Source organism: Synchytrium microbalum (assembly GCF_006535985.1).
Source record: "Synchytrium microbalum strain JEL517 chromosome Unknown SmJEL517_scf0089, whole genome shotgun sequence".
Lineage (NCBI taxonomy): Eukaryota > Fungi > Chytridiomycota > Chytridiomycetes > Synchytriales > Synchytriaceae > Synchytrium > Synchytrium microbalum.
This window is the reverse complement of record NW_022158438.1, coordinates 8,414-31,443: the sequence shown is the minus strand read 5'-3', so window position 1 is coordinate 31,443 and position 23,030 is coordinate 8,414. Positions and strand designations below refer to the sequence as shown.

Below are 23,030 nucleotides of genomic sequence, written 5' to 3'. Positions count from 1 at the left end.
CCCCCCCAAATATGGCATATGGCATCTGCACAAAGTTAAGCTGACTTTCATTCCTTTAGATCCCGTTGCATATCGAATGGAACCATTAGTGGATAGGAAGCTCGCGAAAGATAAACCAGCAGTTATTCCGTATCGAAAAGGAGGCATAACGGTACATTCACTTGACGTATCGATTCCTTTTTGGCCCTCAATCTAAGTTTGACGCACTCTCACAGGGTTCCATAATGGGAATGCAAGACTACGGCACGGAAATCGCTGAACGTGGCCGCTCACTACTAGGAACACTAGCTAGCTATGCCATGTTCCGAAACCCAGCTACAACAACTATACCACCCAAAGATGTGGAACTTGACAATGTCTCTGGATCATCTGTGCCTCCGTTACAACAACATCCTGAGAGTGGTAGTAGTAATGGCAGTGAGGCAGGAGATATTAAACATCAACGAACGGAATCACAGAGTCCTGATTTCCATGTTCGAGGGGCCGAGTTTTATAAATTGAATCCGAGAGGGAGGGTTGATTTCTGCTTGCAGGAGGGGATAATGGTGAGTCATGGTTTTTGAATGTAACTTCAATGTCTTTGTACATTTGCTGACTTCGACTGGTGGTTTTTGTCGCTTTCGTAGGAAACTCCATACCTTTCTGCTCTCAGTGCCCATTTTGGGTAAGTGCTCAACGTGTCGTTTTCAATGTCTGGTTGCAATACAGTGGTTTTGATGTCTACTAGTCTTTTGGCAAAAGTTAGTCTTTCAATGAAGCCAGGCAAAGCTAACCGCTTTCATTTAGGTACTATTCCGATCTCGACATTGCCTCATTCATCATCAACGAGTTTTACAATCCTCATCCGTCACCTAAACGTGTGCCAAGACACTGAGAGTGGACGAGAGTCGTGTCTCTGCACTCCTAAACTGTATATATTGTGATTTTGAAGCCGTTTTCTTTCTCATTGACGTCAAGAATGTTTAGTTTTTTAGAAATGCTTACCACAAGTATTAGGCTTGCACAAATAGAAGCGAAATCTCTTATTGTTGTATATGAGGACGGCATTGTAATGGGGTAGATGTATGCGTTGCGGCGCTTTTCGCGATGAACAGTCTTTAACCTTGAGGAATCACAGTAGATCTCCCAATGATGAATAAGCTGACGCGTAATATGTTCATTTTTTCTCAAATCACATAAGATGTCCTGGCAATTTGTTTTCTTCAACTCTTCGTTTTCATAATTTAGAAATTTAGAAGTCGTTGACCATACCAGCGAACCTCATTGAGAGCTTACTACTATTACGTACGTAGGGCAGCCAACTCAAGTTGGTTGAGAAGATGGGTGCTGAAGATGTCAAAGTATCTAAATCCCCTGTAGTAGTACGCTGCTATGAGTGTCTGGAATGTAAAGAGTTCTTGTATCAGAAGCCCCTTTCGATCCTTATAGTTGTAAAATAGTAGAATGGAATTGGAATGGTCAATCAAGCAACTCTTCCTACTGATCTATGTTTGTGGTGAGTGCATCATAGTTGTTTCCTATTTTGCGGCCAATGCGAGATTTTGGTGATTTCTTCCTTGTTTTGCTTAAAAGGATACACCGAAATGGCTGTCATCGACACCATTTTCAGGAAAAGTTTACTGCAGTTGACTTTCTGGAGGTTGGGTATTGTCAAAATGAATGGAGATCTTCACGTGTGGGTTCGCATACGAACCCACAAGTTGACTCAATCTCGACAAACCAGCAAGCTGAGACATAAAGACTTCATTCAGTTCCATTATTCAACTGCTTTTCGAGCATTGCTGAAGCGGTTTTGCTATGTTCACTAATCGATGCAGACACTCTAACAAAATATAGTCTTCTTCGAAACCACAACACCACATAACAAGATATACGCGTTTTGAGGGCGCCTTGATACTTTTTAGAGATCTAGACACGACAATCCAAATCTTCTCTCCTTAGGTGGTATTGATTCTGTAATCAACTTCCTCCTTAAAGTGCTCGACCTTTGCCGCCTTCCGTCAACTTCTGCAACGTCCAATAAGCATGAAATGCAGTTAAGTCTTGCCTTGCAACCTCACCCCTTATCATAAGGAGTGTCGAAGTAGAAAAAGCATGCACTCTAGTAGAAACTGTCTCGCCTTGCAACGCAATATCATAAAACCAATAAGGAACTCGCAGATAGAAATCATGTATGCCATAACAAAGATGTAGCAAGACACAAATATATAAATTACCCCAACCATTAAAACGACCCAGTCCATTAGAAAAAGCATTAATCACATCTGCTGTTGAAACATACTACGATCTCTTTGTATAGGCACACGATTAAATCGTGTGGTAGTAGGGGGTCTTGCATTCATTGGCAATGTAGAGGGCCTTTGTATTTGTTGCTGTTGTGGCATAGGCAGCAGCTGCTGCCTACCAAATCCAACATTATACGGCTGATGAGATTGCACAGCAAGTCTCGAGTCAGGTCTCCTTGGTCCAACAAGAGACATCTCGTTACGTGATCTTTGACCGGATGATGATGCACGATTTGTCGTTGTTGAATTCCATGGCTACGCGAACAGAAAGTGTAGCGGTTCTGCTCAAATGAGAATGCCTTAAGCGCTCTTACCAGTCTCATAGACGACGGCCGCATCCCAACATTATCCATACCACCATTAGTAGTAAAAGTCGATCTATGCAGCACACCACCACCAGGAGGTATCTGATCATCGTGATATACATCTTGTTGCAGCATCTGCTCGTCAAACTGATCGAAATAGGGCGACTCTTGATACATTTGCTGCTGCGGTTGCTGATACGCAACCTGTGGCTGCGGCTGCTGATACGCAACTTGTTGCTGCTGCTGCGGTGGTGGTCTTGTCATACGTGGTTGTTGCGGAGGCAGCATGTTCATATCATTCATCTGCTGCTGCTGCGGATGTTGATGATAGAATTGCTGCTGTTGTTGAGGCATCACATCAGGTACGCGATGCCGCTGCTGCGGCATTTGATGTTGTGGTGGTAGCGCATGATTACGGGATTGTTGTTGAGTAATAAGTGGTGGTATTTGATCCGTTCGTGATGGTGGTCGAAGAGATAGTCTAGCTGGTGGATTGGGTGTTCTCGTACCACCTGATTTTGGTGATGTAGATTGCTGCCTATATGGGGGAAATGCGAAAATGGAATCGATAGCGAAAAAACGAAGCGCACCATCGCATTATACCTTTGAGGCTGTCTAAGTTGCTGCTGTTGTTCAGGACTTGAATGCTTTCTTCCACTACCACTATTTTTCAATCGTGCTAGCTCATCACGTAATCGAGTTACTGTATCCTGTAAATCCTTATTCTCAGCTTCTTTGCTCTGCAGCTTCCTAGCAAAAAAAAACGAGGTCAATCCGTTGCTACAATGTGTCAAACACACATACCCTCGCTTACTTTCGAGTCTGATCCAGAGTAGGTTTGACTTGTTCTAGGAGGGCAGTCTGTTTGCTGACTTTGGCTTTCAGACTCTTGATTAACTTGACTGCGTTCCCATACTGTAACTACCATCGACAACGTTCGTTCAGACTTCCTTTTGGCGGCCCGAATCAATAAACTTCATGGATGTACCTTATGAATCTTTGCAATCTCATCTATATTCCTGGCGGTAGGTACAAACAGCCGTTGCACTTCGTCTGATGTGTTCTATCGTAGAGTGTCGTTCAGCGAACCAGGAGTCTCCGTTAGCTCAACAGCAAGAATTAGGACTCATACCTCTGCACCAATAGCAATAGCAGCACAACGCATGCCACAAACAGGACATGTCGACTCTCCTCCACCAGCACTCCGTTCTCTAATCACAGTTGATTCCGATCGAGTTGATTCAGCAGTAGCATCTAGACAGCCCTGACAAAATATATGACCGCATTGCGACAAGTAGAAACTAGTATTTGGATGGTCGAACGAGCAGCATCTGTCAAGCACATGTGATTAGGTTGAATGTAGACGATTTGAGCAATACACTTTAGCTGTTAACGAAGAGGGGAGATAATGATAGGATGACTTACTTGTTACAATGCAACCATTCCAGTTCCGTATCATAGGCTAGATCTACGCTCTCAGTCTCATTTGCATTGGCGTTTGCTGACTGCACCATCCCAATGTTGTTTTAAAGCTTAGGGATTAAGAGGAGGAGGAAAGGGGTGTTGAGGGTGATGGAGAGTGCTGGGAACTGGAAGATATTTGATTTCGTATTTGATTGAATTCAGCAGACGTCTGAGATCTATCGCTCAACCGCAAAAATTGAAGGTGTGAAAATCAACGGGTGCTAACTAAACATCAACGCTTGGTTTATTAGAATACAAATTGATCATAAAGTGATAATTCAAGCCCAAATACAAGGATTTTCAAGATGTTTCATGATTGAACTTTGAACTCTTGTGGAGGTCTTGAAGAAACACGCTTGATGCGCATCGCTCCCTTGTCCTCTCTTCATTTCTTCATCACTGCTGCTGCATCCTGTCACGCTCAAACAAGGCTCCTGATGAAATCTAATCGGATACCGGCTGTCTAGAGTATGAATCTTTCCAAAAGATCATGGCAGGACTCACTCCTTGGAAAGCCTGGGTTTGAATGTCTGGATGTCATGTTCTTCGGCGTGATTGTGATAATGTCGACTCTAAGGGCTCAAATCAGTATGATCTATACAGTTACGATCAAAAGATGGTGGACGTGTCCGTGAATTGTATGGTGCTGTGGTTCGATCTCTTACTGAACCTCCAAGCAGAAGATCTAGGAATAAGCGAAGTACAAAAGAAGACACAACCCAGATGTTTTCGTCGATACTTCAAAGGGTGTGCTGAAGGCTAGTTCAAATCTGTTGTAGACTGGCTCCAAAAATGTAGCGAAAAAGACCTCTGACCTGATTGTCAGTGTTCCGTGATATCATTAAAATCCCTTAATATTTAAACCCAATTCATTTAATTTTATAACGCGACATCCTCTAATCTTCCCAATTCTCAACGACTTCGCACCACTCCCACAAAATTTCCCAAAATCGCAAAGAACTACGCAAACATCACATATGGCACCAGTAATCAAATCCATCGAAAGCGACAGCAACCTAGACATTCCCACGCTCTTATTCAAAGGAATCTCTCTGGACTCGACGCGTCTCCTATCGATAAAAGAGTTGATTCTGAATGACAAGGAATCACGAATCACATCACTCGCACCGTTGAAGCAGTTGGTAGAACTGGAGATCTTGTATGCGAGTAATAATGGAATCACGGATGACATGCTGTGTGAGATTGACGGGTTGGAGAAGCTGAGAGTTTTGTGAGTCGATTAATTCAATGTTGATCTTGTTGTTGGTTGCAAAACAAAGGCAAGACGCAGAGAGTCATTTGTCACGAACTAACTTCACTTGCAAACAATAGGCACCTATCACAAAACAAGATCCGAAAATTTACAATTCAAAACCTCCCATCGCTCGAGGAGCTAAACCTCGCTCGCCAAAAGTCCTCATCCCACTCAACACCCTTGCAATTCGACGCTGAATCATTAGAAACACTGTCAAACACACTTCGAAAACTCGTATTGCGTGGTAACTACATCTCAGTCTCTGGTGTATACGCTCCTCTACACATGCTCGAAGAATTAGACCTGTCTGAAAATGCAATCGAACATCTCAGTGACTTTGAGATACTGCTGGCATGCTTGTCGAAAATGAAGGTGTTCAATATTCTGAATAATCCGATTGCGAAGAAGGTGCCGTTAAGGAGACATTGTATTTCTTCGTGGGATCGTATAGGTGAGAGAGTGTCTAGCATTTGGAATCATTCGAACTGAACCAACAGCTGTTTTTTCGTATAGAATCATTCAACACAAAACCAATCGGATTTGCTGAACGTGTCTGTGTTACGAACATGAATGAGCAGCGTATCAAGATCAAGCAAGCAAGGTCTTCTACGTCGTCACGACAAGTCAAGACTCTTGATGAGCCCGAGATGCTAAGCAGTAAGCCGCTGCCTCATTTACCTCCGTATGCAAGTCAATACCGGTATGTGTCTGGATATCACAACTTAACGTGAATGATCTAATTGGCCATGAAACGTCCTTTGCTTCAATAGTGATCTTATGGTTCAAAGCTTGTTACCGTCCAAGACAGCTAGAGGTGCATGATGAACTGTTCGTTCAGCAAATATATATGTCTTGAGATACAGTTACATGATACATGTTCGAGGCCTTCTGGTTTCTGAGACCAGTATGATAACAGCACCGTCCGGCAGTGAATCAAGCGTGTTTAGAATGCGATTACGATCTGGTGAGTTCACCAATTAAGACCACCAAGCTATGCCAGAACGACGGAAGACAAAAAGTAAACCAACTGGATCCGTGACTGGTGAACTTCAAGATATCGCGACGTTTTCATACGAGGAACAGCTTTCATAATATGTGATAAGCACTAGTAGCAGTTCTAGGGGTTACGGTCTTTTCATTATCTAAGCAACCGGAATGATTGTATTAGTATAGTGGAGTTTGCGCCTTCGTCGTTCCATGATCAAGAGTACATATAGTTACTGGAAGATCTTGTGGGAGTTCACACATGGCACATTCAAGTAAAGTCCAAGTTAATACAATCCTAGTTTGAAAAGGCATTGTTTTAGTGTTGGACCCAAAAAATCCAAGTGTAACAAAATTTCATACACCGATTCATACTTACCTCTTGGCTTCAGAAGCCTCCTTTGCGTTTCAAATGGCTGGAATGAGATCAGTAGCAGGCGCCGCTCGTTCCACGAAGTGGTGCTAAAGTTGAAGACGGCAGTTAGATAAGATACCAGAGTCGAACGATCATTTGTACCAACAGCTTCCTTGCACGTACTTTGAGGAGTTTGGTGGCATCAGGGCTCTTTTCCGAGTCTACTTGCAATGCCTCTTTCAGAACCAGTCTCAATGCCATAGAGCGACGTCCAGGATTCTCAATTCAGGTCTTCCAGTTGGTGGTGTCCCTTCAATCATCTCAATAATCATAACACCCAACGACCATATATTAGATTTAGGCCCATAATGACCACCATTGACAACCTCTGGGGCCATCCAGCCCAATGTTCCAATTTGTCCGTAGCCTGTAGGTGCTTCATCTGTCAGCTTCAATGACAGCCCAAAGTCCGCTAACCCATGGTAATGCGATGAGAATGGAGAGACAGAGCAGAAGACAGGGCGAAGAGACAAAACCAGCGCTAAGTGATTCACTTACTAACAAGTACACGGCCATCCAATTCCAAAAGAATGCTTGCTTCCTTTAATGTCACGATGTAAGATTCTTTGAGCATGCATGACTTTCAAAGCTTGTAGCACCTACACGAATTGCGGTGTGAGATTTTGTCCTCTGGTGGAAGCTGCATTAGATAGTGATGTGCCATCAATAAACAATGGTGGTTCGGGGAGATAGAGCAGTCGATACCAGCTACCGTTCATTATTAAGGCTCAGATATCTGCTTTTGTTGCGAAGAGTATCAAACACATACCAACTGTTCACCCCACCATACCTCGTCCACCGTCTTTGAATTACATGTCGATTCGGCGAGCGCAAGTAGTTTCTACATGAATTCAAGATGTCAGAACCATAGAGGCGAAAAAACCGTGGCTCAGAGAGTCTACCTGTTGACCATCCAAACGTCAACACGTGGTCATTCTTGAAACAGCATTCACAATCTGTAATGAGCTTCTTGGGGCCGTCCCACGCACGGTTTAATGTCCTGCGTGATTTGTAGTGGTTTGCAGTCTAGAAGCAGCAGCACTGTGAGTACCGACGATGTACTCGTCCTGGACCACTGCATATTTCTGAATTTTCTTTGGCGGCAACTGCGTACCAACGCTATCTCGACAAATGCTGACTCGTGCCTGAATCTAATCATGATGTAGTAGGCTCGAAGCTTGTGAGTATTCTCCACTGATCTACATGTTGAGGATTAGCGAAAAAAAAAACGTCGTTGGTGTCTTATAAGGACATGTCTCGAATCTCACCCAAACAAAGAGTCTTCCCAATAACGTTCCGAATCTTGCATTAAAAATCACACAAAAACTCTCAATCAACATCCACAATCACCTCGACGCATACCCTTCCATACAAAACACAACAGCTTACTCAATCACCCAAAATCCAACCGTCCAAATCACAACGCAACTTCATAACAAACAGCTCCTTCAACATGCCCGCTCCTCAAATACACTCCCCTCTCCACGAACCCACACCTCTCATACACCTTCCTCGCACCTGTCATATTCCTCATCGTACTCAATAGGACAATCCTCGCACCAACACTCCTCGCATGCTCCAGCACATTCTTCAACAGCATCGTCCCAATACCAGATCCATGATATGTATGCCTAACATACATCCTTTTGATTTCCATCGCGCCGGATACCATGAAATCGTGATTTGATGGTTTGAGACATACGACGCCGATGGGATCTTCGACTTTATCCATGTAGCAGAGGAGGATGCAGCCTGGATGTGTGTATGGCGATGGTAATGTGGATAGTTCGGTGGGCAGCGACCAGTTAGTGAGAGATAAATTGAAGTTGGTGTGGAGGTAGTCCATGTATTCGGCAAAGAGGGCAGCGGCTTGTTCCATGTGGGTGCGTGTTGAGGCGTGCATAATCTTGAGGTTCGATACGTCCATGGTCGGCATGGTGGTGGTGTTTTGAATGCTTTCGACGTTTTGTCATCGGTTTTGACAGCTGGAGAGAGCGAGACGCAACAAGAAATTCACGAACAAATAAACGAGTTAGATATAAAGTTTTACACGTCATTAGTCATTAGAATGAAAACCACGGACATCACACATTATTATTATGCGTACTGACTATCAAACTGTCCAAACATGCCCAACATATGCCAATTAAATACTATATTCAATCACAAACTACCACAAGAACGGTAGTACAGCCTTCCTCCCCTTCGGATATGCCTTCTTAAATGTGTCCTTGTACCATTTATGAGCAGCCACACCCCTCGGGGCCAAGTTCGCAAACGTGAAGAATGCGAACGCCCATCCGGCATTACAATTAGCAGCAACAGCCCACCCAATCCACTCCACAATCTCTCCAAAATACGCCGGACACGATACCAACTCAAACAGTCCATCTCTCGGTATCACGTATTTCTCCTGGGGTGGTAGTGACGATATATCTTTTACTCCGTCCTTGTGCTTTTTAGCATCCGCGAGCCTGCGTTGTGCAAACACGGAATAGTCTGACAATATGTTTATAGCCATTCCGATAAAGAAGATGGATGCGCCGATCAGGAAGCGTGGGGATGTGAGGTAGTTGGCGTCGTAAGAGGAGAGGGGGCCTATACCGCGCCCGTTCAGGTATCCGTTTGCGAGGTTGAATACGAGAGCTGATATGACGACGAAGAGAGAGTGTGGTGCGATCCGGGGTGCGTTGTAAGTGTATATGATGCCCCTGTGTGTTATGTGTGGGCCTGTTACTTTCACTTTAATGTGGAAATCAAACCCAGAGTTGCGGCGACTCTTATTCAGTCCATTACCTGTGAATATAATGAATCTCCCACATAGCCAGCAATGCCATACTCGTCACATCCAACTTCAAAACCCCCATATCAGATTTCACAAACATTGCAATTGGCATGGTGTATATGGGAATAGTTTCAAACAAGGCCCATCCTACTTTGCCATTTATCGCTGGGCCCCATCCTTTTGTCCCAAACCGACCTAATGAATGTAGTAAGGTAGATGTCTCTGTGATGTTGAAATGTACTGAGATAACTTGCCAAATGGAGCAGGTATGAATAGTAGGATGGGCAGGACACATGCTCCACTGCCTACCACGGCGTATAGCACGTTTTGGTATAACTTTGCTTCATCCATTCGTAAGATTAATTGGTGGGTAGGTGAAAGTTGAGGATTCAAGCTATGAGAGCTGTTGAGTTTGGAGGTCGGTGAATACCTTGATTTACACGTAAATATTCAATATTTGATGAACCTAGTTTGAGATACTGGACCATTGCACTGGAAACATGTGTCAGCATGAAACATTGGAAGAAATCCTAGGTCTAACGGCCTCAAAACGAAGTAGAATCACAACCGATCGCTCCTAAGGACCACATCAACTATATTCATTGCAACTCTCCACTCTTACCAGGTATCTCATTCCTGGTATCGACGCTTTCATCACTGAACCACCCCTGTCACAATTCCACCATATCCGATATACTGATTCAAGCACAAAGAGATACTTCGATCTCTTTTCAACTTTGTCATACCCCGATCATGCTGCAGCATTGGCGTTTTAACCACGGAATTTCCTGTCCAGCGTGTATACACTTACCATGGACTTGCTTCTGTTTACATTATCACCGGAACAGTATGCGGGATGCACGGTTTCAATTGTTACAGAACAAGAGAAACATGAAATGACTCTCGCTAGAGCTGTGTTCTAGTTGTATATTGGTGCACGTACGATCTAAGATCCAAACATTTGTTAGATGCAGGCTAGTGTCATTAGAGAGTTTTGTGAACCAGGCAAATCTTGCTAATGCGGTACGCTTATGTATCCTGCTCATATATCCAAGTCTCCAGTACACTCAAACAAGCAAACAAACTGTCAAATTCGTCGAGCTTGACCCCCGAACTTTAACAACATCTTCTCTCTGATGAGCTTTATCTGGCGACTCAATGTGATGCTTAATTTACGTGTTTCAGAAGTATCGCAATATTCCTTTTGTCAAATGGATTTAACTAAACCACTCACACGAGGTGGGCTTGTCGCCGTAAACTGAAACGGCCCAGCAGTATACGGAACCCAGTTCACGACCTCTCTATTTCAATCCTCGTACTTCACGGTTTCGTTCACAGGTAATTTCTCTTGACATCCTTTCAACTTCATCATCCACAGGTGAAACTTTATGAACTGGTTTTGGGAGGAAGGATGTTGCGTGTGTTGTGACGTTGAGCAGATGATAGTTTCAATAGACGGAAATATATGCATTACATAGTTGTTGTTGTGTGGGCTTCTGTGTCTCAGTGGCGTTTGCTTGTGTTGAGCAAAATGTATTAGGTTAGATCAGCTTCGACAAACCAACAGACTAAGGCATTCACAGTCCATTCAGATGATTGATTCAAGTGCCTCTATCTAGAATGCACTTCTATACTGCTTCGATAAGATGAATCAGGCAAGTAGATCCTCCTACTCAACAAAGCATGAACTAAGAACAAAACGTGTTCAACGTTTCAAGTCACTCCCAAAGAGAAGCCCCCTTATTACAACCTTTAAACACCTACAAAGCTGCACTATAATTTTCTCACAAAACTGTCGACACATTCATTTGGCTTTCATGGACTCCGATTGCATAAGCGCAAACGTCGAACCAGCAGCGACCACCCCCATAAAGCTTTGAGCGGCTGCTCAGTAGATCCAACAATGTGACCAGAAGCTCCAAATTCCATTATGTATGCTGGAGCAGGAGCCAATCCTGTGAAATCCGCGACTCAGTTAAAAACGAATGTTGATGAATTTCAGTACCATCAAGGAAAGCGATGATAGTACAATTAGTGGCTTGTAACCCATACTATGCCCAAGAACGATTGAACCGACACCGATCGTCACGGCGTATGCCAAGAAGCCCGTTTGTGCTGTCCTTTTTGGAAGTATTGAAATTGTAGAAGTGGATTACATACTGGAGAGGACTACTAGAGAGGGATGAAGGATGAAAGCGAGCTTAATATACTTTGAAAACGATGAGAGAGTGTCTCTTGTAGAAGCGTACGGTGATATTGACTCAGATTTTTGGAGTTGCGCTTTTCTGTGTCATGATGGTTTTAAGAGGGAGCTGACGGAAGCAAATGCAAAAGAAACGCGACTTAAACGGAATTTATCATTGATTCTGATATCCAAAGACCTGTCCCTGCACTTATCGAGGGAACCGTGACGGCTTTCGTTCATTCAATGGCCGCATAAATGAAAATGTTAATACTTTAACGACCGGACGAAAGGCTTCGACTAAAAGTAGTGACAAATCGTCTTCTCAATGCACGTTTGAGCTGTGCCAATTATATTCTGATCCCGATGGCCCTCATACCAGCCAAAACCAACCATTTTAAACCAAATTCACCCTTTCCTATTTAAATAGCTCGATACTACAAAGTGCGCAAAGAATCTTCCTGAAAAACTTGACGAAGAGACGATGATAGATTTCATTCATAGTTTTCTTTTCATAGCTATCGCTTGCATGGCGGCAAAGACCGAACTAGCAGCGACCAACACCATGTAACTTAAAGCAGTTGCGACAGTTCCCGTAATATGTCCCAAAGCTCCAGATCCTAGACTCGCGACTGCAAAAGCAGTCAATCCTATAACCAAGAACACCGATGTCAAGTTGAATCGATGAGTCTTTGGAAATCCCGTCATGCCGTACCAAGCGTAATAGCGGCCGACACCTATCATCACGATGCATGTACACAATCCGAGTCCCTCGCATCATCATATACTCGTTTTCTATCGGTTTGTAGAAACTTTCGGAGTGCTTGATTTGTGCTTCTTTGAGCGATGATGTTTGGCGAAAGTCAATAGATGAAATCTAATGGAGAAACGCACTTTGTGAGAGGCAACCACAAGATGCGATGAGAAGTTTACTCGTACGATACGCTAGAGACGCGTCCAACTCCAATATAAACGAAACCGTGAATTATTTCTTTGACACTTGGACAACGCCGCATAAGCGGATTTTCGAATAGATAAACCACCATATACAAGCAAACTGATGTAAAGGACCTTCAATTATAAAGCCAACCCCAATTCACATTCCTTCCTGCTTATTCTCTCTTCAACCGTATGAGCTACATTTGCCCCACAACATGAGACTGTTTTGCGCAAGAGAGCATTTTGCTGAGGAGGTGTCTCGAGATCGAGCTCATGCGAACTCCTGACAACGAACTCGACATAAAACAGGTGCGTGAAGTGAAATTGAGTAATATAGAACGCTAGAAACTCACTATATCCATCCGTCTCACACAGAAAATACTCTAAACCTCACAAAGCTCACACGTTTCAAAACCCAAACACTTCAAAAAGGTATTGTTGTCAGCACATTTAACTTTGAATTGCAGGTTTCCATCATTTCTTCATTCATACATCAAAATACTAACATCTCCATCCACTACTAGCTCAACAATGCCATGCACCTGCTCAACCCCCTGCAAATGCTCAACATGCGCTTGTGAAGCTACTCCAGTAGCAACTTCAACAGCCAATAAATGTCAATGTGCCCCTGGAACGTGCCAATGTGAAGCTGGAACGGGCTGCGGGTGCGTCGCCGCCACTCAAGTTGCAGAAGCATGCGCAAAATGTGGTGGTTCTTGTAAATGTGCGGCTGGAACATGTCAATGTGGTACTCATGCTTAAGTAAAATCACGTCTGATAGATATATAGGAAGAATCACGATTGTTGACTGATTCCTGATTTTTTTCGCTTAGACGTGAAATCATCGTGATGGTAGTCCACCTCTATGTAATCAGAACGTTGTAGTAAAGCATCAAGCATCCCGAACTCTTGTAGAATACAGAAACTCAATTTGCTCCTCCAATACTTTCAACCCTTGATCTGCGTATCGATGAATTTCGAGGTTTCTGTTGTTGCGGACAAGCCAACAAAAATACCCATAACATCCCGTTCCAAACCACAAGAAGGCAGTTCCAACCACTCATACCGTCAACTCAGTCTCTCTCATTTAAAGGATGCTACCTGATATTGAACTTGTTGATGCATTTTGAGGCAGCATTTCCAACAATACACACCCTCCGATCTCAGTGGTTTCCCGTGCTTGAAAATTCTCCAGCATCGTTGAACAATCTATGTCGCATTATTCCTGCCTACCATTTTCATGCTGTTGCCAAAACTACTATAAACAAGAAATGACTGACATTAAAAAAATGCAAACCCAATGGCAATTATTGTAAATGGAGCAAAGGACGGTATGTGAATCTCACAGTGGAAATCCATTTTGCTCAACATTTCAATCATCCTTGTCAAACTTGGATATGCAGGGAACAAGCATGGCAGAAAGACCTGGTTGTTGTACGTGCCCATATTTAGAATTCAACGTTTACTCTCTCTCTCTTCCCACATTCTGCTATCTACCTCACTAACGCTCTACTCTGCCTCTTATAGTGGGACAAAGGAATCTCACCACCATCCCTCCTATCGCTCTGCAACACACCAAGCCTCATACCACACAGCAGAGTCCTAGGTCCAGGTTGTGGTGGTGGATACGACTGCTTCTTATTCGTGTCGACGGGCAACCGAACAGCTGTTGGGGTCGATTTGGCGCCTTCAGGTATCTCCCTTGCTGACAAGGTATTTGATTTCTTTTATGTTGTAAAACATTTTTCGGCTCCACCATATGGCGTTGCTGCTATGTCTTAAATTCTCGCTTAATCAAACAGTACCACGAAATCATGAATAATTGAGTATAGCAACGCTCAGATTTTTCCACGTTAGAATCGAGACAAACTCAATATCCCACCAACAAAAGTCTGATCCGACTTTTGAACATTCGAGTTGGGTCCCCGTGTCGACATTTCTTTCGGTGAGCCCAACCGCGTGTTATTCTTTCGTTCCTCCCTTCTGTAATTTCTCTCATTACCCTCTCAGACTAGACATTCCTATGCGCGCTTATACCTCCTTACGCATCCCCTGGTCTCTCAGTATCTCAGACTGCATAAACCCCGGGGGCATACTCATATGCCTCATGTTTCCATCGGCGGTATTCGAAGGTGGTCCACGGTACGCAATAAGTGTCGACATATACCACGAATTGCTAGATCAGAGTTTCGAGTGTCTATTTATAAAGGATTGTGTGTCGTTCCCGACACGAGAAAACAAAGAAATGTGGAAGAGGAGAGGAGATGTAAAATAGTCATCATTGTGAAAACGATCGGGTCTGTGGTTTGATCGACGTCAAATCTCATTCGTCAATAAGCGTTTTGTTGTTTGAGGTGGTTCAGACGGTTGGTTGAATTATGTAGCAGTGCATGGTTTGCTCTTTTCTTTTGGGTGGAAGTGCTTGAGCCAGCAGAAACACTTTGCTCTCGATTGCAACGATGCACAAATCAAGATACGAATTGTAGGGTTGTGTTCAGACCCGAAAAAAGTGCCAACCAGGCACTGAGTAATTTAAAGACACGCCAAGACTAGCACCCACAACATAAAAAGGATAACCCATTCTATTTCAAACTTGTTTCTGTGCAAATTTCTCCATCTCATTCCATACAATACTTTACGAAGAAGAAAACGGCGACAAACTATCAACATGCAACACAACCCACGCACTGGTTCTTCCACCACCTTTGGCCAAGACTGGTGTTCTTGTTGCAGTATTCCATCCTATTAAAAAGGAGACCCATCAGCAACAACATCCATACTTCACAAGCAAATATTGAAACTCACGTTCAGCTAACCACTTGACATGCTCTCCACTCACACTCCCTTCCCTCACACTACTTCTATCATTATTATAAGAGGACAAGAAGGCGTGAACAGCTGCAGCACCAACATGGGTAACCTGCTGTCTACTTGGCGTCGCAACAACCTCGTGTGATACCGAAGACAATCCTAACGGAGTAGCAGACCTACGAATAGATTCACCTTGCCGTATCAATTCTAAATCTATGCGTCCAGGTTCGGATGTTCGTCGGCGTGGTGACATAAATGTTGTTACTTCTGAAACCTCTTCAATTCCTGTTGGTGTAGCAACGACATTTGGCATATCTGTTGCTGATGCTGATGGTGGTGGTAATAGTGATGCTTCAGACGACACCTTGGGTAATGATGATGCAGGTGATGCCGTCTTTATAGACTTTTGTTGTGACGATGGTGTACCTGTACCTGCTGCTGATATATGAGCTGGTTTATTAGGACTAGGAGTCTGTCCTTTTACAACTGCAGCCCACGCCATTGGCGGTTTAGCACTGTTGGGGTTCGATGGTGCTGATGCCTGCTGTTGTATTGGTGCAACAGCAGCAGCAGCAGCACCACTACTGCTAGATTGTGGAATATTACTGCTGCTACTCGATGGTGAAGCTTTACTCGATTGTTGTTGTTGCGACGGCGGTGTCTTTGTTGACTGTCCTTTTGGCTGACTCTGTTTCGGTGGTGTAGTGGTACTGGTAACATTATTCGATTGTTGACTGCCACTCGATACAACAATCGGTGGTGTAGTTCTCGATACTAACGATGCATTCGTCGATGAAGCCGATGAGCTAGTAGTGGATGCAGCATTGGAACCCTCTGACGCCGTTCTGGCTATTTGCGGTCTATTCGACTTGTTGCTTTGCTTCCCCTCTGCATTTCCAGATGGAGCCTGTACAATACCATTCACAATCACAGCAGAATCAACACTACCAGCTCGTGTTTTGGTAGGTGTTGTTGGATTACTGGTATCATTCACAGGACGAGCAGAAGCAGATTTTGAAGTGGATTCTGCGACTTCACGTTGAGCTGCTTGATTCTCTCGTTCTTCTTTCGAGAGTCGTTGGTGTTGTTTGCTATTATTATTGCCACCACTATTATTATCTTTGGGGCCCTTCTTTATATTCTGTCGATGGGGTTTTGACTCTTCTCCCAATTCACGTTTGATCAGAGGAGAAATCTCGCCTGACTTTTTCACTTCATTGTGATTCCGTCTTATTGGACCAGCTGCTTGCCATCCTCCTTCGAAATCCTCCACTACTGTCGAATGCACTGAAAGAGGTGATGTCGTCAAGGGAAATTCTCCTTGTTTTGTTGTTGTTATTGGTAGCGGTGATGGTGGTAGTGGTATAGATGATGCAAGACTAGTTGATACATTGAATGATGGTAATATCGAAGACGATGGCTTTACAGAAGATGATGAAGATGGGGGATTCGATGATAATGATGATGATTGTACAGGTGATGGATTTTCAAGACTGGTAGAGTTTTTACTAGTTCTACGTCCGATTGAGGCTGACTTGGTAGTACTTACTACTAGAGGTGTTGCTGCTATTATTGATGTTGCTGTTGATGGTGCAAGCTCTGATTTAGCTGTGAGAGCATCAGCCAGAGAGTCTGGTGATACCGACGATGCTACAATTCCCGGCGTCGTCATACCTTATGAAATTTTGTTAGATAAACCATCCAAAAAAGGATCTTGTGCAATCGCAAAACAAGCACAACAACTTCAAGAGACACCATTATACATACCTGATGATGTTGATGGTGAATCACCAACAACAGTTTCATCTTCATTCTCTTCACCTTCATCCTCGTCACCTCCATCATCTTCTTCACCATCAACAGACGATTTCTTATTCCCATCAACCCCACTACCATTACTACCACCATTGTCACCCTTCTTTTTATTCCCAGCACCGGCCTTCCCACTTTTCTTACTACTCTTTTTCTTCTTTTTGATCAACCCACTCCTTTTCTGAATAGCAGTCTCATCAGCAACAGTCCCTTTATTCCAATCCTTCATGACCTCAACCTTTTCTTCTTCAGTCTGTGGAATGGGTGTAGGTCGTCTTGGCTGAATCATCTGTGATATGAAACTGTTCAGTCCACCAGCACCGCCAAAGGCAGGGAAGAATGCACTGGAGAACTGGTTCGGGAATGGATTTCGATTATTAAAGGGTAGAGCGTTGCTATATATCGGTTGTATAAAGGATGGCTTCATGGCAGACGACGAGGAGGAGGATGCTGAAGCAGACGAGAGACTAAATGGTTCATCAGCTTCACGTATCGGGGATAATTTGCCACGTAAATCCGTGACATCTTCTAGTTTGATGAATGTTGTTGACGATGATGTTGATGTACCCTTATGTGCTAACAAACTATTACTATCCATATCTGTTGTAGCATCTGCTCGATTGGGGCGCAACCCTCCTCGAGGGCCGCCGTCAGAGCGTAAACCGTTCCGGATGGCTTCAAGCTGGAAGCTTTGTTCGGCTTCTTCTAGCACTTTATCTTCTCCTTCATCGTCCTCGTCGCCAAGACCATCATCACTACTTGCGATGCGATGATACGCCATGGCATCCAGATCAGAAGTCTTGTCTTCAGAAGGCGAGTAGTCGTCTTCTACAGCTGTAGCAGACGAGGACCCACCATTCGAATTCGAATGACTGCCTTCAGTGGTGACGGAGATAGGAGATATTTGAGCGACACTATTATTACTGTTATGATTGCCTGTTGCTGTTGATGCTGAAACTGCTGGTGATTTCTTCTTCTTTTTCCTAGTCCTCCTCTTCTTTTTAGCACCACCTGATGTTGCATCGTCCATCATCGATTCAGCCACATTCGTCCAAGTCTTACCAACATCACCAGCTTGTCCCATTTCAGCAACATCAAGCATATCGGTATCTTCAAGCAATTCTATGGTTGTTTTGGTACGAGTCGGCATTCGAGATGATGTTGAGTTGGTTCCTCTCTGCTTTGACTTAACCTCATCGGCTGGATCTTTACTGTATATCGACCCCATATTACCATGTTTTAGGTCATTCGAGACACCAGTTTGCTTGCCAGAGGCCACAAATGCCGTCTTGTCTGAGTTGAGACCAGCAGTTGTAGATGAAACTCGCACACTTTCATCTCCACCAACACCTGACGACCACTTATTGTTGGTATTCATATAATCTGTTATACTAGATCCGAATCCCAAATCTCGTAAATCAGCAAAAGTAGCCATTTCAGCCTTTTTCTGGGTTCGTCGATACCTTGCTGGATTTTCCTTGCCTTCATCTGAATCGTATCCAGGTGGGAAACCTGGGACGGGTATAGCACGTATCGGACCTGAATCTCTAGCTACAGCTTCACCAGAACTAGGTCTCTTCTTTACATTATTATTATTATTGTTCGATGACTTGTGCTGACGACCACGTATTGTGGATATCGAGGGTGACGTGAAAGTACTAGCACCTGAATGACTTGCATTAACAATAGTTGCTACTGACGATGGTGACGATGCTCCAGTAGACGGTGTATTGGTGTTGTGTGGTTGATTCATATGAAGGTGATTTAGAGTAGATGTTGTTGGAGTAGTCGGTGAGCTCAATGTGGTAGTAGAAGACGAAGCATCATCTATATGGTTGCCATTACTCTTGGTTGATACGACTAGTTTACTGGTACCATTAGACAATGAGTGTGCACGTTTTATCTTTCTAAAGGTTGGGCTGTCTAGAGCTGACAATTCATATACGGCATCATAGATTGGTTGAGTGTCTTTATCGCTATATCCGTTCAGATCCTTGTCTACTATTTTGGTGAATTCATCGCCATCCTGTTAAGAAGTTAATAGAAAAGGGTGAGTAAAAACATGGATGTAATGCGCAACAATCATTTTGTGATGACTTGTAACTCTATGATACAATACATACCCCTTGTACAAGCGATTCGGATAAAATCAAGGCAGTTTCTCTCTCATCTAGTGACTCTAATGCGTCGAATGCATCTGAATGGTTCATTGCTCGTGCTGGGTTGTTTAATGTAATGAATGTCTATATATAGCGAATAGCACCCGGTGCCAGAGCAATAGCACGTAATAAGATCTTTCAATGAGTTTGCAATTCAAATCTTTCTCTATGATTTGCTAGTTTGAACGTCAGTTGATTTGAGTTCAGTTTGTAAACGTTCAGGACATGATATACGGTCGACGTTCGCGAGGTTTCAAACAGTCATGTGGATTGAATGGTCAACTTACCTAGCAGTACAGGCCTAGCCTCATGATGATGATGCTTGTTCTATAACCCAATGATGATATTCACTCTTTCGCTTGTGATGTCAGCACCAACAAAAAGTGAACGCAAGAACGAATTGTAACCGTGAACGAACAGAGTGAATAAACGAAATACATTCAGATCTGAATTCAAATGAAACGAATCTATTTAGATCAGCTAGTTCCGCCGCTGTCGTCGCGAAACACGCAAAGAAAACAAGATGCACAGTTTTGGCGTGTACAAGAATCAATCTTAGATCCATTCCGTATCGAAATGGTTAAGATACAACACGTAACTTGAACGTATATCAACATTCCATGCTCCCACCATCAATTTGAAAGTGGTGAGTCCACAAAATTACCTAATGAAACATAAGAAAAGGAGAAAGGTGTTAAAACCCCACTAACATTTCATTCGCAATGCATTATTGTCCTCTCATTTTCATCACACAATCAAATCACAAAAACTTTGATAGATCCCATCAGCACGTATGTTGTTTTCATAACGAGTCAACTCTGATAATTGGCACCGGCAAGCGCCCAGATGAAGACCCTTCAAACGCAAATTACACCATCATATGGGAGGGTCGACCTCAATCGTGTACGAATGGTTGACGACGTATTGGCACTTGCCTTCTTAAGATACTCCAGTTGTCAGAGCTTGGTTGAAAGGAAATTCCAAGCGTCGAACTGTGCATTCCTGATTAGCTCGCTTCCAAATAAAGTTCCGAATGATGGATTCTTGATAAGCTTGTCTTGATGTCTTGATAGATATGCAAACTCACAAGCTTGCTTGATGTCTGATGCAGAAAAAAGGAGATGTCAATCATCTAGCACGACAAGCGTTCCAACCAACACAACATGCAAATCAAGAAGATGCAGAACCATCAGGGAATTGTAGTTTCGTTATTTTCCATCACCAGTATTGATGTATGTTTCAAGTTTTTCATCATGCGGTTTTCTGCTTGATGTAGGCATACAGGCTTAAGACGCGAGATGCTTACCTTGCTAACTTGTTTTGGATGTACGTAGCGTAGCCTGAGTTCTGGATGTCTTGAGTCCTCGTTTGGTGAATGTTCCGGTGCGGTGCGAAGAAAAAATCGAACGATGCAACACATAAAAATTGCGGAGGAGACTATCAGAGAAAGACCTCCAGTTCTTTGATATGAGTATTCGAAGTTCGAAGCAAATTCGTTCGCGCTTTACACGTTTTAAAACCCTCGTTAGCTTCACAGGATTACTTGGGGACCTCACCACTCCAAAAAAGAACACAAAACATCCCGTCCGATGGCTTGATCTGCATTGACTTTTCTGTATTCTATTCCTATCAAAATTTGCGAAATACATTGATTAAGCAGCAAGAGGGACCAGTCGTCCTTCCACATACCACTATTTCACATCATATCACTTTTTCTTCTCCTTACCATACGAGTATGACCTGATGGTCTTAATTTTATTCTTGTAATACGCACAATAGAGTACCACGAGACATATTGTTAACTGCCACAGTGGTGTTGTAGATTCAGAGTTCATCTGAGCTCATATTTGGACGTTCAGCCACCTCTACGGGTCATGCGATATTCTAGCGGACGAGCCCTGTGCATACTTCAATCCAAATATTCACGTTTCTTGAGATTGGAAACCATGAGTTCGGTAATATGGTCATCGGCTTTACGTGGAAGGGATGTAGACACGAGATTGGGACAGTATCCTACCAATACCTTCCATCTTCATCAATTCACACACGTCAAACCAATCGACGATTTCCAAATGTTTGAGTTGACGACCAAATACCGATAAACCATGGAGTAACGTCAAGGTCTCCAGCTTTGGAATCAGATGGGTTGGGAGGGGGCTCAAGGTTTGAGATCCATGACGCCGCCCAAATGAATCGACAATAGATACTATAGATAGTGTGCGGAATGTTGCTGCATCACGTTCAATGAGTTTAGTGGTAATGGATGAGGGTCGATCTGCTCGTCTACAGCGATCTAATCGGGTGCTTTTGAGTTTTAAGCTTTCGAGGCTAGCATTTGCTATTGGCAAGGCTAAAGATATTAATGCTTGACTAGTATCAGCCGAAGCACCCCCGATATCAAGCTCCAGTTCCTCCAGGTTCCTGTAGTCTTACAAGTCCAAATAGTCCTCTGAGAGGTCCCGGGCAGCGCCAAGTCAAGAGCATTTGATTGATTTCAGAATCTCAGAGCTCGAGGTTCTCAAACCCAATAGCAGTGGGGTTTGAGCGTTCTTGTCCATGTATTCGTATGCAAGCTATAAATGTCATTGCAGCCAACATGGGAGATAATGGCGTTCTTTCAAAGACTGAGATATTGAGTTTACACTCGGATTCCTGATTGCAAACGATCGAGCAAGTTCACCGTCCATAGGCTCGTCTTGGTCATCCTTTTTGCTATGAAGACCAAGCGTCCAGACCACCTCAATACAACGACAAGTAGTGATAGACGTCGATGTGACGTAGACCATGGCAACGCTCCATGAGATGAGCGAGACGGTCCTCATAGAGTTACAGATACTGACCACTAGAACATTGAAAGGAACAGAGATTAGCGCAGCGCTTACACCCGTCTACAAGCTGAAGGCAGGGTACCTACCACTCGCAAAAACGGTTCAAAATAGAGGACAATCATTTCCATCCCCTTAACATGTCTCAGAGCATCTTGACCAAACTCTTGCTTCAGTGTCAAGAATGATTGATTGCATAGAAATGAATGCAATCTCACAGATCCATGCCATTTGAGATTCCAGCAGCCGTTGCGACATTCACTGTATCAATATGGCTATGGATATCGTGAAGACATTCGACAATATTGTCTATAATCTCATTTGGCAGATTCATGTGGCCTTTTTTTTATCAGTCATGTTCTAAAGTGTTAGGAACTCAAAAAACTTGAAAGTTGCAAGGCTTGATGCAAGCGTCGAAGCGTGGCTCCCGTAAAAGGCAATATTCTAAATCATAAATCTACGATCATTTCTACGCGTATTACACGTCCACAACATCTACCTGACTCATGGTTCAAACCTCAAGACTTTCAACATTCCTGATCAGTCAGGGTCGATCTAAAGAAAGGACACAGGTAAGCTCAGGACTCATAGTTTGTCAGCTCGCAAAGCAGTTTGGAGTGCATTTCCAATAGACTCATTAGCCACATCGCCGTTTTGCCAGATTTCAAAGTTGGCTTACTCACCTTTTTTTCGTCACCATAAAACTAGGTAAACATTGCAAGCAAATTAGTCCAAAACGAACTTGCAGAGAGCACTCCCATATCCACAACCTGAACTGTCTCACCCACTTCCAGGTCAACCAATCAATA

The 23,030-nt window shown here is 43.5% G+C and overlaps 2 protein-coding genes across 2 annotated transcripts; one reads left to right on the top strand and one right to left on the bottom strand.

Moving 5' to 3' along the window:
• Nucleotides 1-5,031: 5,031 nt before the first annotated feature.
• Nucleotides 5,032-6,131, top strand: SmJEL517_g06201 (uncharacterized protein; the record flags this gene model as incomplete). The annotated part of the gene is made up of 4 exons (XM_031172127.1): nt 5,032-5,285; nt 5,387-5,760; nt 5,823-6,009; nt 6,080-6,131. 4 exons carry the CDS (start codon nt 5,032-5,034, stop codon nt 6,129-6,131), a joined length of 867 nt encoding a protein of 288 aa, XP_031021898.1.
• Nucleotides 6,132-8,878: 2,747 nt separating this feature from the next.
• Nucleotides 8,879-9,605, bottom strand: SmJEL517_g06200 (uncharacterized protein; the record flags this gene model as incomplete). Its single annotated transcript, XM_031172126.1, has 2 exons — nt 8,879-9,419; nt 9,505-9,605. The coding sequence occupies 2 exons, from the start codon at nt 9,603-9,605 to the stop codon at nt 8,879-8,881; spliced, it is 642 nt and encodes a 213-aa protein (XP_031021899.1).
• Between the last annotated feature and the right edge of the window lie 13,425 nt (nt 9,606-23,030).